We start from the raw sequence: 17500 nt of genomic DNA on the forward strand, positions 1-17500 counted from the left end.
ACCCGGCAGTAGGATGAAGGGCTTGGTTAAGCCTCCTGGCAGGAGGCATCTAGAGCCAGTCGAGATATGTGAGGCCACTGGGCAGGCACAGAGGACATTGGACATCCCGGAGTGGCAGCTGAGCCCAGGCCCATGGAGGAGCTGCCTTTGCCTTGGGCAGTCCAGATCAGCTTAAGTGTCTTCTGTGAGGGATTATTTCCAGAAGTAGCTGCCTTAATTTCATTTGATGAGGGTTTTACTCCATACGTTTCCAAGGCCTGCCTCAAAATGTCAGGAAAGGGCATTTAATGAAATGCTCAGGAATGATGGAGACAATGACAGCAGTGTCCTCTTCTTTGTCCTGGCATCTTTAGGAGTAGCTAGGTTGAGAGTCATAGAATCAAGCAATTCTGCAAACCAGAAGATACCGTTTCCTAACGCACATCAGGTCAAACAAGTTACTGTCAGTGCTGTTGAAGCTTGGTACCACCTGATTTACTATTTATAGTTTTGTTCTTACTTCATTTAATATATCTTGTAGGTATGGCCGTAAAGTTGTTCAGTTGTCTTTGTGTTGTGATTCAAATGCCATGAGTATGATAATGTACTTTGAACTTGCAGTAGTGGGAATATAAAGCATGATAATGGTAAAATCAACCTTCTTATTTTAGTTATTATGCTAATAATAAAAAGTTTCATTTCTTTGATAGCCTTGATATTTAAATTTAGGAAAGCTGAAGGAGGCTGTTGGGGAGGACTTAATAAAGTGATCTTGGAGGAAAACTCTGAAACCTTCTCCATACTTGAATATTACAAAAACTATTGAGGCAGCCAGCTGTCAGCTACGTTATAATTCAGTGTAAAAACCCTCAACATTAGAGTTCTAATGAGAGCAATGAAGCCTTGAAGTTTAGAGCATGAAGGAAAAATAAAGTAGCTTTAATAATATGATGGAAAAATGTATAGATGTACCACACGTAACACTTCAGGGAAAAACCATTGCTCCACTATCTAGTTAGCACCACATCCTTGGAGAATGCCATCTGGAATAGCTCCAGTGAAGTCACTGCTCTCAGTTAAGCTGCATCAGTTTTACTGGCTGAGGTTCTGATCCATGAAGCCTAAATACTGACTGTAGTTGTAAATCCCGTGGTGCTCTTGCCAGAAAAAGTCAATGGATTACATAGAGTTTAAATCTTCCCATTGTAACTTCTCTTCGGTGTTGTGTTTGCCTTCATCCTAACCTCTTGTGTCCTGGGGCTCTGCACTGTTTTCAGCAGTTACTATATTTTTGGGAGGGGGGCTGCACCTCTGTGTTAAGCAAAATTATTTCTGTCTTGTGAAGTTAGTTAGCAAACTCCAAGAATTCTGGTGTACAAAGCATAATCACTGTATGTTAGTGGGTTATAACTTCTGTTACATTTTAAGTTTCCTTGAGTTAGTGTGATTCATTTTGAGAGAAGTCCTGATTTCTTAAAATCCCAACCTGACCTCCGTAACTGCTTCCCTTTTGTGGAAGCTCACAGCTGTGAGGACTTCTGTGCCTCTGAAGAGCAGCAGGGAGGGGGAATACAGGAAAAGGTTGATGCTTTTCTAGAAATACGTAGTAGTGCAAAGACAGGCGAGGAGGTCTTTTCCCAGGATGGAGTGCCTATATGGAAATTTTTAGGGGCAGCCCTCAGAGGAATAGTGTATGCTGAAATTAGATTGAATTTTCTGATGGTTAGATCCCTCTGTCATTAAAAAAGAGCATCTGAGACCCATTCTCTCAATCTCCTCCTATCGCCCAGGTCCTGAATTTTGCAACTACCAGTCAGGTAGCCAACTCACATAGGGGGCAATCTCTGCTGTACACTTAATCTCTGTTTTAAGTCTCCGCTCTTTCTGAGCTCCACTCTACTTTGCCACTGACCTTCAAAGTGAAGTTTATTTCGATGTAGAAAATAAGTTTTATGTATACATATGTGTGTGGAAGTGAATCAGTATTTAAGAAAATGTTTCAGTATTTAAAAGAAACTTTCACTCTGTTTTCTGCCTGAGGAGAAACTCCCAATTTTTCCACATGTGAAGGAGCCCGCAGTGTTGTATCAAAGATGGTATAAACCAGAATGTCTCTCTGTTCTGTAGCTGTTTGACATTCCAGTTGTTGAGATAATTGCTGTTAGTGTTTATGAGGATGGGAATCATAAAGGGAATTTTGGAAAAATTTGAATGAAAGTCATGAATGTTCATTAAACAGAAATGCTTCCTGAAAGAGCATGTTAAATACATGTACCCTAAAAGCTGATCAGCCTCACTTGAATATCAGGTGTATTGAAGTCAAAACTAACTCTCAGAATATGTAGATTAAAAGCCATTCAAAAAGAGAGTCAAGACTATTTAATCAAAGATTCCTGTAAAAATAAAAGCTAAAAAATACTACACAGTGATTACAAATTGTTGACATCTTTAACATATACAGCCTTATTTAAGCTTAAATTCCATGTCACTGTGCATGTAGCTTCTGCATGACGTCGGTGAGCTTTAGAATGAACGTCTGGAAGTTCTTTCTCCACTGCTTTAGCACAGTTAAGGTGATTTGTGAGAAGCAATATTGTAAAAGACAGCTCTTCTCGAAAAAAAAAAAAGGGTAGATGCAACATTTTGGTAAGGGAAAGGACCAACAAATTATATTTATGAAATACCTTAGGCCTCTTAATTAGCTTGTGGTGGTATAAACATGTTGAAGAAATTAGGCTATGGTATTTTTAAATACTAAAAAAAAAATAACTAAATTGGACAGTCCAGAAGGCCTGATTTCTGTGAGTACCTAACATTTACTTGAGTAATTTTTAATTAGTAATATTTTTCACTAAATAGCATATATAATGAAAACCATTAATCAAGCTTCACTTAATTCCTGTTCCTCACTTGCTTAAATATTTTCATTTAATAATTTATTGTCTAAGTCTTTCAATTCAGTGGCCTGCTTTAAGTTAGATCAGGGTATTTTTAGTCGGGTGATAAAGTTGACCCTGCAAATTATTTTATTCTGCTCTTTGAAGTGTGAGGCTGCAGCGTATGGTTCTGATTCTGACAGCTGGACTTTCCCTGCCCACCTCATGCCATTACAAAACTTCTGACCAACATTTAGTTTTCCAGTGCAAGCCCTGTCCCAGTCTGAACACAAATTAACTAGTTTAATAATGACTGGAAGTCGTTCCTGAGGGCATGACCCCTAATGCTGCTAATCAAGGGTCTTTGGAATATAAGGTCTCCTGAAATAAAAAGTGCAGTACAGAAATATGCATGTAGAAAATCACGCTTTCTGTTTGGGGTTTTTTTTTCAAGCCACTCTGTAAAAAAGATGCAGAGATGGAAGTGCTGACAGTGGGTAGTGAAAGGCTCCTCTCCTAAAGCTTTTCTCCACTCTGCCACAGATTCCATCTTTCTAGGACAGTTTAGCAAGAAGCAAAAATGCACACGTGGGATTTCTTCACAGAAGTAGGGGAGGTAAGACTTGGACTTTAGTGACTAAAGATTTTTTTTAAATCTTTCCACCAAACTAATAGCATCAAGGAGAGGGAAAACAAGCATCTAATGTGCTGGGTGTGCAAAAGACCTGGTGGGTAGAAGGAGCAGGTGCTAAACCTGATAGGGAGCTTTGTGTCGGCTCCGGGGCCGTCGAGGAAAGAGTCTGCCAAAGGGTCTGTGGGGAACAGAGCCCAGGAAATTAGAACATCTTTGAGCCTGTTGAAAACTGAGGTGGTGCAAGTTCAGTAACAGCCAAAGAAAGAGCAGCTAGATCACTGAGTATTACTTCTGTTGTCCTCCCCTTCTGTTTCTGTCTGGAGTCAGGAAATACATCAAATGTTTAAATGTTAATTCTTTCCAATTTTAAAAATACCTTTATTTCCACACTAAGGAAAATCTGTGGTAGTTTTCAGTTTAATGGAAGAGAGAAGTGATAGTATGCAGAAGGGTTTGCCCTTGGGCAATAGGTGCTCCGATGGAACACAGCCCTTCTGAACCCCAGACCTGCACTGCTGGGGCTCCCAGCAGAGAGTTTGGGCTGCCCGAGGCTGCCAGTCCAGCACTTACAAGGACTGCCCTTAGCCCAGGGTGTGAGCAGCTGGCAACTGGAATGTCCCCAGTGGACATTCCGATCAATGTATTTGTCCTGTTACTCCTTCAATTTATTTTTCTGTTTATCATCTCCCTCGCAACCAGCAACAGCTTTTGAAATTTTATTTTAAAAAAAAAATAGTTATTTAGATTTTAGATGTGTGTTCCTTTACATCTGAAGTATAAAACAATGAGCAGTAAATTTTTTGTTGCATACTTTCACTGTTCATACACAAATTAAATTATGGAAGCGGTTCTGTATCTTAATAATCAGGCAGGGCTTGTTGCCTAATAAAGTTGGGTCCCCTTACGCTTCTCGTACCTTTTCAAATAAAAAAAAAATGTGGCAGAGATGAGGAACATTAAAACAACCTAAAATGCATCATTTTCATGACTCTTACTTGTGAGGTTTTTTAAGCCTTGTATGCTCAATACAGGTAGTGCATAAAGTGGGTCTTTAAAGGGAACAACCCTACATTTGCAAAGGCCTGAGTTAGGTTAGCTGCCCTTTTCCAAGTCTGCTTTTCATGTACTTTAAGAAAGAATATGATGCACCACAGCATGAGCTTAACTCAGAAGGACTTCTGCAAGCAGTGGGCTTTTCCACGCCAAGGTGTAATACTTGCTTTGGATATCAGATGTCATACATGTGATATTTCTATTAGTTCTCCCTTTAGGTCTATGTAAACAGTAGTATAGAATTTAACTAAATAAGAACTTGTTACTGTAAAAACATTAAAACCATTGAAATGTTAAAGCAAATTTTTTGTAGTTGTTACAAATGACAGCTAATTAGTTATAAACAAAAAAATGAACTGGCTTATTGAACTCCAGCATCTAGTCTTACTTTTCATTCTCAGAGCTGCTCTGCTGACCAACGTGTAACTTTCTCCTCATTTATTTATATAGTTGCAAAATTAATTTTACAAAAGCCAAATAGAAGGAAAAATAGTATCTGCCTATGTAAATTGAAGCAGTATTAAAAGGAATGTTTAGGGTAGATATTTTTTTAAATAGGTATCGCCTTGGGTTGAATTTTCTTGATTTTTCTACCAATGATTAGGGAAGAGTTGGTAATAAAAAGTGAGATTTCAGGGAAGTTTCAATAACATCCGTCATTCCAAAAGACAAATAGCATTTAGTGTCCTGGGGTCTTTCTGTAAGTAGCTAAACCAGCCTGCTATTCTTACAGATAATTCTGAATTTGGCATCTGGAGATAGAGTATCTGTGGTGCTATGTCAGTGGCTTCCCTAACAACAAGTGTTCTGAATAGAAATAAGGAAAAGGAGTTGCTCAGCTAGCCACTTTAGTGGCAGTTTTTAAGGAAAACTGATCTGTTCTAGATGAGAGGGCAGTTTAATAACTTCATAGAATTATTCTAAAGGATTTTCTGTAAAATTATAAAACAGTAGCTGGTACGTGTGCATTGCTACAGGCTGAATCCCTTTTAGGCAAACATCGACCTGCTTCTTTCTTTCTAGTTGTCACAAGAGGTTGGTAATAAAAGAGGTGATAGCAGTAAATACAGTGACAAATGATACTACCTATGAAATACAGAGTAGCTCTGTACTTATAATGATAAATTTATCCCTCTTCATTTTTTAAAAATTCATCTCTTTAGCGTGATATGCAAGGTAGATCTCATTAGCTTGTGAAATTGCTGCAGATGACAAAGTAAAGAGTAAAACTACCATTCTGTACCTCCAACTGCAACTAAAATAATACACAGTTTGATCATTAAGTTCATTCAGACCAAAAGGCAGGTGCTCGTATTTCTGAGATAGGGCAGAGGCAATGATTGATCTTGTCCCTATAGCGTGGATTATAGAGTCCTTGTTTTGTTTTTTTTTTCCCAAACCATGAGCCTCTAAGCAGCGAGGTTTCTAAAGGAGAATTTCAAATCTCTCTTATACATTGGAGGTGGAGTAATAAAAATAGATTAGGGCTTAACTCTTTGAGGTTCTGTTCCCCCTAAGAGCTGCCTGCTCCTGAACCGAATAGTTTTCAACCAGATCTCCAGAGTACTTAATGCTTTACAGAGCTTTTGTCATCTTGCAGAACTGACTCTTCTAGGCAGTCTTTAGTACAAGCTAAAACTTGTTCCTTCTAGCTCCAGTTTGTTAGACTCTTGCATTAAAGCGGTGCAAAACGAAAAACCTCAGTTCTTCACCGTGCCTTGCAGCGCGGGCTGGAGGAGCTACAGGCAATTTGGGGTGAACTGCACCCAGGTTCCTTAGTAATCCTGCACAACACACAGATAATTCAAGGAAGCTGTGTATATACATGTAAAGGAATCATTTGCTGTTAATCCCTCAACATGGTTTCCACTAACCCAAATCCTGTTTGCTTTGACTTCGGAAAGGACAAATCAGGATTTGTGCTGTAATTGAAGTTTTCTGCATTTGAAATACTACTGTATTTAGCATTTCTCTTTTTATGTTACCTGGTTTAAAAAAAAGAATTTTGCAAGAGAAGGTTTATAATAAATTACGCATATCTCTAGTTTATTCTCCTAAGATTCTGCAAAAGGCTTTTGTATGTATTCAACTGACAGTATATGTGAATATACTTTGTCATTTTTTTAATAAATAGCAGAAAATTAATTTTGTGATTGCCATCATATTAGACATATAAAAAGCAAAATATTTTACTTTCAATATCCTCCTTTCAGGTGCACGAAGTAAATTGCAATTTTATTTTTTTTTCAAAAAACGCTTTTCACATATTTTGCACTAGTGCCCTTTAATATCTCTATCAATATAAAGATTGTTTTATTTTTATTAGACTTCATAAATATATTGACATATCTGTAACACTAAACATGAAGCTTCCAATGCAAGAGTTTGTACATAGTCCATATCCGAATGTCACCATTATTTCATTTAAAAGATCCTAGCATGTCTACCTCATGATCCTTATAAACTCTATAGTGCTGAAATACGTCAACACTTTTTCTTGCTACATTCATTGAAATTAAGCACCCTTACCCTACCCCATCTGTAAACATCAAGTCAATTGGCAGCTAGCACATTTCCCAGTCAGCAAGCAGTATTGTGAATTTTATCTTCTCTTGCAGAAATCAATTCGTCTTCGTTGCAGCAGATGAAATTTCTTGTAACACCTCTGCAGGTAACAATCATTGATACTTCTTGATGCATCCATCCAGGTCTCAATATCCTTTTTCACATGCTGCATTTAATCGTAAGAGAAAGCATAGGCAAGTCCATAGTATAAATCTTTGGAATACTTTAATTAATTTATAGCTTCAGCCTAGAGGTTCTGCCATATAAAAGACGTTAGGTTATTTTGCTGACTTGGGTGGGTTATTTCCAGTTTAAATGTCATATGGCCTAGTAAGCAAGGATGTGTTAAACCTTCTAATAAAAACTCACTGTGCAGTACAATCAAGACTGACTTTCCAAATCCCAAGCCATACAGAACTAAGGAAAAGAGCAAAGGCTTAGATGGACGTAGGACATTGTAAGTGCTATAGATATAACCATTTTCAACTCGTTGGGGGCAACTATTGCCCACAAGCGTCCTGCGGCCCCTAAAGCACTCACAAAGTCTATCCTATGGATGAGATAGTGGGAGAGAGGGTCTGTGTCCTCAGAGGATAGCTCTCTAGTAAGGAAAAATCTTAGGTGCTTTGCAAGCACACGCTCGTGTTGTGAGCAGTAGGTCCAGAAGAACGAACAATGTTTTTAAAAGGTAATGCTAATTTATACATCTATTGAATATGTCAAGGGGTTGTCTTTCTTTTAAGCAATAGTTTGAACAATCTTAGTCTTAACTCAGGTAAGGATGGTATTGTGTCACTACGTAAAAAAAACAAACTCAAAAGCCAAAATAAATAGTAACAGTGCTTGGTTATATTCTGCCAATAATGTTATGGGAAAAAGTTCCTGAGTTCATAGAAGCTGCTTGTATTGAAGGCTGAAGGGGTATAGAGTGTGACGCAAAATGTTGGTGTTAAGAAGTGTTTATTTATCAAGGAGCAGAAATTAATGAAAGGTGACGAGTTTTCTGTTCATGCCATCAGTGATCTACAGAGAACCAAATAAAGAACATTTACTAATTAAAAGAAAGATTGTAGCTAAAGTCAAAATATGCTGAAAATGTAATATATGATGGCCATAGCATTTTTTATGGTAATCTGAAAAGTTCTTCTATAATAAAAACTGATTTAACATGGACTTTTCAAAGTCCTAAATCAGTAAGAGGCTACATTTTGAGAAGTCAATGTGTGACACTTTCTTGGTCCCACTAGACCTGGATTTTTACTTTCATTATTTCACTTGTGCTTCCTGCTCGGCTCTGCATTACAATGAGCTGTAGTAGGGAGACTGCTAATACATCAATCTAGGCCTTGCTAAGTAAGAATAAATAAAATTATTATAGCAATTTTTTAACTCGGAATTCTTGAGATAGACATGGGGTCTTCAATATTTTTTTTGTCTTGAAAGCAATTTCCTGTTTTGCAGAGTGAACCTTTCTTGGCAATAATTATTTCTCTAATAAAGACATTTTTCCCCTCGATTCAGGCACAATTCAAGTGTCCAAGAGTATATTTTTAATCTCTCTCTCTATATATATGAAATATATATATAATGTATGTATTGCACATATTGCTACACAAAAATATAGTATTCTTATTTATCAGTAAATTCAGTGAACTTTACACAGAAAAAAATTAATCTCTGTATATTTATTAAAACTTTTCAGTTTACCAGTTGATTACCTCTGTTGGATTTATTCAACAATAAGGTATTTTTGCTAGGTCCATTTCTGGCCATATGACAACCATATCCATCACAGGTGACTGTAGGTGCCTTTTTTTTGTAATATGCTCTGAAGGAGAAAGCTAACGAAAGCCTGTATCTTCTGTTTCTTGTATGCCTGTGTTTTAGTCATAGAATTTAAAGGACTTTTGGCTTTATACAAAGTAATTCTCTGGCCCATATTCCTGTGGTACAAGTTGCCAAAGTTGCATTTGGTCTTTCGAATCTGTAAGTTGACTTTCAACTGATTTATTGTCTGATGTTTTATGGTTTTTAATACGTGGAGCATATCCAGAGACAGATAAATGTGGAGAACCGAAGCTGACCTTCTGATGGCTTTTCAGATGCATGCAGAACAGCTGCAGTACAATTGTATAGTGCTTTTTTTTAGTGCTCCTAAACTCAGTTACAGTAATTCAATTGTACCATTGATATAAAGTGAAGATACTGATAATATGCTCAATGTTTGAAATGTGAGTATATGTATGTTTGTATTATTTCCTTGTCCAGAATGTGTGTGTTTGGAGACTTTTTTTGGCTGGAACTTTATGATCAAATGGAAATGGGTGGTCTTGGGTGATTCTGCTGGTAATGTTCACTCTTCTCTTCTGGATACTTTTATCATTCCTGCCAGAGGATACTTAGCCCTCAGCCACATGATATCTTTTTGATTCAGGAATAAAACAATCTTGAATAAATAAATGTGTTAATGAATAGATAGTGTGTCCATGTACACATTTCTGGTCATGTTTTTGCATGCACGTTACATAAAGAAAACCTATTCCAGTATCTGACAAAGGGGTCCTTCCCAAAGAAATTTAAAAATATTTCACTCTTGACTGCATTCAGTGCATTCTGAGGCTAAAATGAATCACTCTTCGGAAGAGAGGGTCTGTGCTTTTGGGATAGATCTTCTCTGGCAGGCATGATTAAAGAGTGTGCAAACAGGCCCAAACTAGAACAGACTTTGTCCTATCACTTTGATGGAATTTTAACAAGGATGTCTGAAGACTTTTCTCTAGCAAATCTCTGACAATGGGTATATTAGGGGAGAATTAATCCTGAGGTTCCTGGCTGATGGGGCCAATGGGCACCTTGCCCTACCAGACACTTAATAAATCAGAATGAGGCCCAGAATAAACCCATGGCTTATTTACATGTTGATTGTAGAACATTGCTTATTTTGAATCTTTAGCATTTTTAATGATTTTTTTTTTTCAAATCAGTGCTCTTTTTTTTTTTCTTTTAGGTTTTCATAGTTTGTAAAGCGAAAATATTTTTGAAGTGCATTCTAGGATGGACCTGCATATTGCATTTTATGATTTTTGTGTAAATACGGGGCAGGATCATTAGTCTATGTTTATATCACTCTTTCTTTCTTCCTCTAATTTTTAACTGTTATCTGGCTTCCATCTACAAAGAAAAAGATCCAGTGCAGTTGCATGTGTGGTATTATTTTTCTCCCAAATGTGTATGTAGTTTATGATTTTGAAATAATAGAGTTCGAGGCAAGTGTATATATAAAAACCTGAATTTGGAATGAAGTGTGGTGGAAGTGAAAATAACATCTGTCCAGTTGTGACTGTATTTATTTATATATTTGAGCAGAATTGTCCCCAGGAGGCGGGATTGTATGTGTGGTGCAAATGAAATGCATTGTAAAGCTTTAGAAGTTGACCGTCTTAACCTAAGTTTTTGACCTCCATTTGGAGAAAGGTGCAGTCTCCAAAACAGATTAAACATTCTGAAAGATTTGATTCTCTAACTCTAGGAAGAGCATTTCGTGAAAGCAGATGGCTTAAAGATGCAAATATTGGAGTTTGTACTACTGGAATAGTTTGAACAGAATATTGGCAGTTTTTCACCGAGGCATTTGCTCAAGTCGGTGCAGTTTTCCTGTATCCTGTCATTAACCTGTCGACACTAACACCACCTCCAATTTAATCCATGAAGCAATAACAAATATGGAGATGGTAATTTAAAAGCAAATTAGTACTCAACGAAGTGCTTGGAAAGGTTAAGGTGCCTGTTGTGGTGTACCTCTGCTACGGTACATAAATACTCGTAGCTGGTCAAAATTTGGCCATACATGCTTGCACATTGACTTATTCACCCGTCTGGTAAGAGATACTGATCAGATTATAGTCGTTCAGAGGAATTTCCAAGAAGTACGTATAATCCAGACCGCTTCAGAAGAATACAGTTTCAGAGATATTTCCTTCAGCTGTTTTGAATTGCTGTGTGAAGATGTATGTTCAGTTGTGAGAGGTTCTTCTTTTTTAGTGTTGCTGCCTATGGGCCTGACTTTGCTACATGAAGCAATTTGACTTGGAAAATAACTGTTTTCTATGAGACACTTTTATTACTGTGCTATGCTCTTCCACTAACCAGATAAAATAAAATGTGAAGGTGAAGGAGCACCTGTAAGGTGTCTATTTATTGGAAGCCATACTGCTTTCCCCTGTGAAAAACAGCAGAGACCAAAGTTTGGCTCTGGAAGGACTAGGAAATGTTGTACTAATGCACAGTATTAAACTCCTCCTATAAATTCAAGTGTCCTTTATGTTGGCAGTTTAAACTTGCATTTAGGGCTGCTCTGAACAGTTGCTTATATGGAATTCCATTTTTTACAGCTTTTACTGCTCTTGGTAGTTGCGTGGTAAAGATGTTCAGCTGATAAAAATCAGTAAACACTTTGATTATTCTCTGTTCTTCTTCCACGAAGATTGATTAATTCCTTTTTCTCACCCAGTGAAAACACTGGCAGCCCTTTTTGGCATCTTTGTCATTATCTCTTTGACAGCTTGCCTTCCTGGTGCTTACAGTTCTAGGTCAGTTCGCTTGGCTAGTCAAATGTGACAACATGACAAGATTAAGTAAAGCTGAGGTTCTGTGATTTGTAAATGGAGGATTTGCAATGTGAAGCTCCTTTGATAACAGAAATGGTGAATAATCTGTGTTTGCCCTCAACAAGTGTGTATAAGCATGTCTGCATTTTCTGTGCCCCTTTTTTTTTTTTTTAATGAAGCAACCCGCATTTTTCTTCTTCGATAGATTGAAAATAGTACATGGGAAAGGTGGTTTGTCTGTGTGCATGTATGTATGGTTATATAGAGGTGCATGAAATAAATGAGGATTCACTTTTCATATCGTAAAATTACCATATGACTTTTAAAATGCTAAATAATACTAATAAAAAAATACGAATAAATATGCATTATTGCATAGCACAGAACTTTACACACCAGCACAATAGACTGTTTTAAAATGCAGTAAACAAAGTATCCAGTAAATTTATTACTGAGAATCTATTCAAGGTTTGTTGCCCCAAAAGATTACAGAAATAGGAAAATTCTTTACAGATTGAAGAAATACTTGGTTTTCATTGTACTACAACTGGGTTTAGGTGTCACCTGATGGCAAGCTTCAGTTTCCCCAGTGTTTGGGGTCTTTTTATGAAGTTTACGGGGAATCTAACTTTCTTTGATAGAGCTCATACAGCGAGCTGTTGGTAGCATAGAATTATGTTAGATTTTTACCTAGGCATCAAGTGAAATCCCCACACTGTGTTAATCCAGACAGCAAGGCTGAAACTTGAGAGAAAGCTTTTAAGCTGAGGTCTGTCCCTAGGATTGTTCCATAGCAGTTATTGAGTATCAGCGCAGGGGGAAAGTCACCTCTGCTGCTGTTTGTTGCTCTTCTCTGTGTCTGCAAATCAACCATCAGCAATCGTATTTATTTAAATGTTTCATCAGATGTCAGCTCTGCTTTGGATGGCTGTAAACATCTAACAAACTTGAAAAGAAGCTACGGGTTGACATACAGAAATAAAAATTAAAATCAAGTCTGAGCAATTCTGCAGAATTTCTGCAGAACATGCCCATCAATTAGCAAGAAAATTAACTGGCAAAATTCAGATGTGACATAAATAAGTAAACAGTCAAGAATTTCAAGTTTGTTTCTGCATATAGAAAATTTGGAATAGGGTTCTCAAGTTTCTTCTTGCTCCAATCTGCTGGAAGAAATAAAGTCTGCTTTTAATATTTCATCAATGTCGTATTCATTAAGAACCCTTCATCTAAATCCCTTATTATTGCCCTATCCCTCTGGTAGACTGTGGTCAAGTTTCTCCATCTCTCTCAAAGCCCAGGAATTTTAATATTATATTAATGGGAAATCTCTCTTGGCTTTCAAGTTATGCAGGAGTGCAGCACTGGTGCATAACTTGACGTTGCACTGTTACATCGTGCTGTCTGTCTCTACTGTATCCTCTCAGTCCTTTCTCTGCTCCACAACACAAATCTGTAAAGCATTCTCAGTCATGGAGGAAGAGGATGATACACAACAAAGTCTTTATGGCCCTCGCTTGTTGAACGGTCTTAGTGTTTGACATTCTGCATTTAAAAGAGAATTTTAGCAATGACTGGAAACTGTTTTTATCAGCAGATTTCAATCATTTGCCTTGGTCTTAAGTACATAAATCTAGGTTGGACATCTTTCCTCATTGCCTTCTATATAGACTCGCTTCTGCAGGTTACCAAAATGCCTGGAGTTTCTTGGTGTTAATGTCCAAAACGAAGTAAATTGATCTGTGGCACATGCTTTGAACACCATACACATCCTCCTGTAGTGAGGAATTGTGAGTTGAAGGACTCATACGGCAGCGTGGCACGTGGCTGGTGCGCGCACGGAGGAGCTCTGCTGCTCATGTCGTCTCTCCTGGTACCGTCGTCGTTACGTGACTGGGGAAAGAGCACGACCTTAGTTACTGGAATCCTTTATCTGGGTAAGGCCAGGCAGCCTTGGCTCTCCTTGCATCCCTTCCAACTGTGCTTTTAGGTAGCATCGTAGCAGTTTTAAGTCTTGTCCTGAAACTGATTGAAGAAATCGAGACACACCATGAGTGAAGAAGAACACCCCACATACAGAGCTTTTGGTCAGTAGTTTGCAGCTGCCTTTACAGATGTTAGCACGGCTACGCTGATTTTTTTCTTAGTTATTTCCCAGTAAGTTGTTAGTCCAGCTACCTAAGAACCGGTGCCAGTATGGGTAGCAAAGTGCTAGCAAACATTATTTCTTTTCCTGTTATGTCCTGAATACCTGTTCCAGATATACTGGAAAATACTGGAACTTACCTTGTCCCGATTAGTGATGCATCAAAATTGTTCATCAGACGTGGACAAGAATTTGTGAGTGCACATACTGGTTTTGATACAGCGATTTAACATTCTGTAAAATACACAGATAATCTCATTGACTATTAATTTATTCAAAGTACTTTGCCATTTGCATGTCCTAAATTTTAGTAAATTGCTTACCTAGAATGATTATTTCCCGTGTAAATTATCACAAAGCCTTTAAATGCCACTAATTTTAATGAGAAATAAGCATGCTGGCGTAGTAGTGAATAAATGAACCAATGACTATGTGACTGAAGTAGCTTTACTGATTTTCAGTGTGACAATGTAGTTTAAATCCTTCTTACTATTTTCAGCATGGAAATCAGAATCTATTCTGCTAACCTTCTGAGCTTCTAAATTTGGTGTCATGCAAGGGCGTGTTTAAAAATTAGCATTTAAAAAGAAACTCACTTGCTTTAAGTTTAAGCTGACACTGTTCCTTTCCTCTGTGGAAATGAAATTTATTAATCATAATAAAACCATCATATTCTGAAGGTAGAGGTCACCCTGAGGAGAAAAAAAAAAAAAAAGAAGTGTCTCTTCATCACAGAGGAATTTCAATGCATTTTTTTTCCCAGATAATATCTGAGCGTGTATTTTCTCCCCTTTGGAAATATATTCTTCCATGTTTGTGCTTACATACATCAAGTGTATTAGGAGGGCGTGAGAATGAGAATTTTACAACTTAATTTGATATACTTTATTTTCTTTTACAGAAGATTTGGAAGAATGCTTTTTACATTTTATTTTCTGTTTACATGCGCACATTTGTTCAAGTGAAATTTCAATATCCTGTAAAAGAAAAGGAGGAAGTGTTTCTTATTTTAACAAGAATATAGACATTGCTAATTCTGAAATACCATTTTTATGTTAATATCACAGGACAGACGTCAGCATTACTGTAATATAAACATAAAACATTTGTTTTAAGGAGAAAGCGTTAACTTAGATCACAATTTTCACCCTAGGATTACTAGCCAACTCTTCCGTTTTAGGGAAGAAGCATGATTTACACAGTAGGCTGAAAAAAGTAATGTAAAACACTGACAATTAGTTATTACTGCTTTAGCAGAAGAGTAATAAAAATGTACTCAGAAGTAAATAGTGTGCCGAAACAGTAATTTTTTTTCTTTCTTTTGAAGCTGCTCATGGCGTTTATCCGTATTTTCCTATTATTTGTCCGGTTTTCTGTAAAATACCGACATAATGCTAGTAGCGACAGGTTTTATTCCATCAGCGGTGTAAAGGTACTAGTTACTTCAGTAGCTGGGTTCAACATACGACTAATTTAATAAAGCCTGAGCACTCTGTGTTCAAGCTTGTTCCTTCCTTACGAGTGGCCCTTGCCTCTAGGCCACTCCCACACTTGCTGTTCCGTGGGGTGCGGGATATTCACTATTGAATACCAGTTAATCAGAAGTAAAAAAAAAAATCAGTCCTGTTTCCCATAGTTTTAAAAATTATCGTGATGGCATGAAAACGTGCAGAATACTAGTACGTGCAATTCCTCCTCCGTGTTACTAGGGATGTGAGGGAAATTTTTAGTGCTGGAAACAAGTCTTGCTTTAAATTAATTGTTTTCCCTTCCTAGATGTTTTCTTACTGTTTGAATGAGATTTGGCTTGAGAGAATTAAAATTATAATGATGTTTAAAATGGATTCTCAGACTTAAAAAATAGGCACACGGAGGCAGATAAGATGTAGATGAACAAGACATAAGAGATTCTGTTATGGCTGCTATCAAAGCTAAGTATTTTATATCTCTAAATATTAAAATGCTTGCATCCTGATGTGGAGGGTTACCAAGGTTGAGGTTTGTGGAAGTCTTTGTGACCAAAGTGGCTCCAGAGTATGGGGTCAGTGTCAAACCTGCTGCTTTTCCAACTCAAGGGATCACAACATAGGCTGAAGTGAGCTATTTTTCCTTTTTTTTTTCTTCTTTCAGTGGGAACTTTCTCGTTCACCACCTTGGATAATTTTCAAAGATAGCTATCCATGGATAATAACTGTTTAAGTGGCATTGACATACAAATGGAATCCTTCATCAATAGATGATAGATAGAAAAGGGCAACTATTATGTTTTATATGGGGCTTTGACACATATTTTGTTATGCCAAGTGCAAGACTATGTCTTAAAGAAGGGGACTGCCCAACACATGGCTTCCCCTGGGTATTCCTGTGTATCTTTGATAGCTATGAGGGCTTCTCTGCCCAAATCTAAAGTAAACATGACTGTGGGATAAGATGCAGAGCTCGCATTCATGAAGTTTTGGTACTATCATAGCTGTAGTAGATTAACTCCTTATCAGTGTATTATCCCTTAATAGGAAGTTGACTTTCCGAAGTAAACCAGACAGTACAACTGAAGGCATTCAGCTCCTCTGGTTGTACTTTGTAGCGAAACATCCTGATTTTGCCATAGAATACTTTAGAAGAACATAGTTACGCTTTCTATTTGCTCAGTCTTGCTGGAAAAAAATGTTACTTTTTCACAATACCAAATATCAACCAATGTATACTTTGAAGTTGGTACTGCCTGAGCTTTTTTTTCTACTTTTGTTTAATCAAGATGTGTGGTTGCATATCCTTGGAAAAGGAAAAGCATATAAATTCTGCTTGGTCAGAGAGTGAGAGACATTTATATAAGGTCACTGCCTTTTCAGTGCTGAACCCTCTTGCCTTTCGATAGCCCAGCTGGCTCAGCAGGTTGTTTACTGGGATTTCCATATGCAATGAATCCCTCCTCTTCTTGCAGACAGTGACTCGGTGAAATGAAGAATAAGGACTGTCCTATCAACGGTAATTTCCACTCCTTCCTTGAAGATGTCACCGAGTAGGCAGGAATGTCTAGTGCAGATAATTTGGACCCCATGTCTACCTCACATCCAGGACCCACAGCGATGGGTGATGGAGGATTGCATATGCCATGGAAACATTTCTTTCTCAACTTCCCCTCAGCCAATTAGGAATCACATTGCGCTCATGGAAGAGCAAATATGTGATTAAAAAAAAAATAATAAATAAAAAAGAGAACCATTGTCCCTTTTTCAAAAACAGCAGGCTTGTATTTACATCTGAAAAATAAGGTGGTTACGCAGAATGAGACCACTCTGGGGTTATATTGTTCACATAAAGCTAAAAAAATAATGCTTTTTTTGGAGAGATATGAAGGGTATTATTAAAACTTAACGTGTTTACTGCATTAGCCCTACTGTGCAAGACAACTGTAATTTCAAGATTACTTATGTTGTTATATGTGATACCTGAGATCAAACGGAAATTCTTTGAGTACAGAAACAATGTTAGACCCATTCAAAGAGTCCTGTTTCTAGCTGACACGTCCATCTCATTAATGGTAACTGCATTCAGACTCGGACTGTGAAGCAAAGCTGTGTAGTTCAAGGTGAAGAGGAGGACTGGGCCAGCAAATCGACCACGACCAAGTGTACAAGGA

General features: G+C 37.5%; 1 protein-coding gene across 11 annotated transcripts in view; it reads left to right on the plus strand.

Moving 5' to 3' along the window:
* Positions 1-17500, plus strand: part of RBFOX1 (RNA binding protein, fox-1 homolog (C. elegans) 1) — a 268731-nt gene that overhangs the window by 248146 nt on the left and 3085 nt on the right. For 4 of the 11 annotated variants that reach the window (XM_009877365.1, XM_009877361.1, XM_009877369.1 and 1 more), the window contains one exon: positions 7161-7213. The exons of the other annotated variants lie outside the window; for them this stretch is intronic. In XM_009877365.1, the coding sequence (XP_009875667.1) occupies positions 7161-7213 (53 nt within the window). The remainder of the gene's footprint in view (positions 1-7160; positions 7214-17500) is intronic. 11 annotated transcript variants of the gene reach the window in all.

The sequence above is a fragment of the Apaloderma vittatum genome, unplaced genomic scaffold (genome assembly GCF_000703405.1).
Source record: "Apaloderma vittatum isolate BGI_N311 unplaced genomic scaffold, ASM70340v1 scaffold18109, whole genome shotgun sequence".
Classification (NCBI taxonomy): domain Eukaryota; kingdom Metazoa; phylum Chordata; class Aves; order Trogoniformes; family Trogonidae; genus Apaloderma; species Apaloderma vittatum.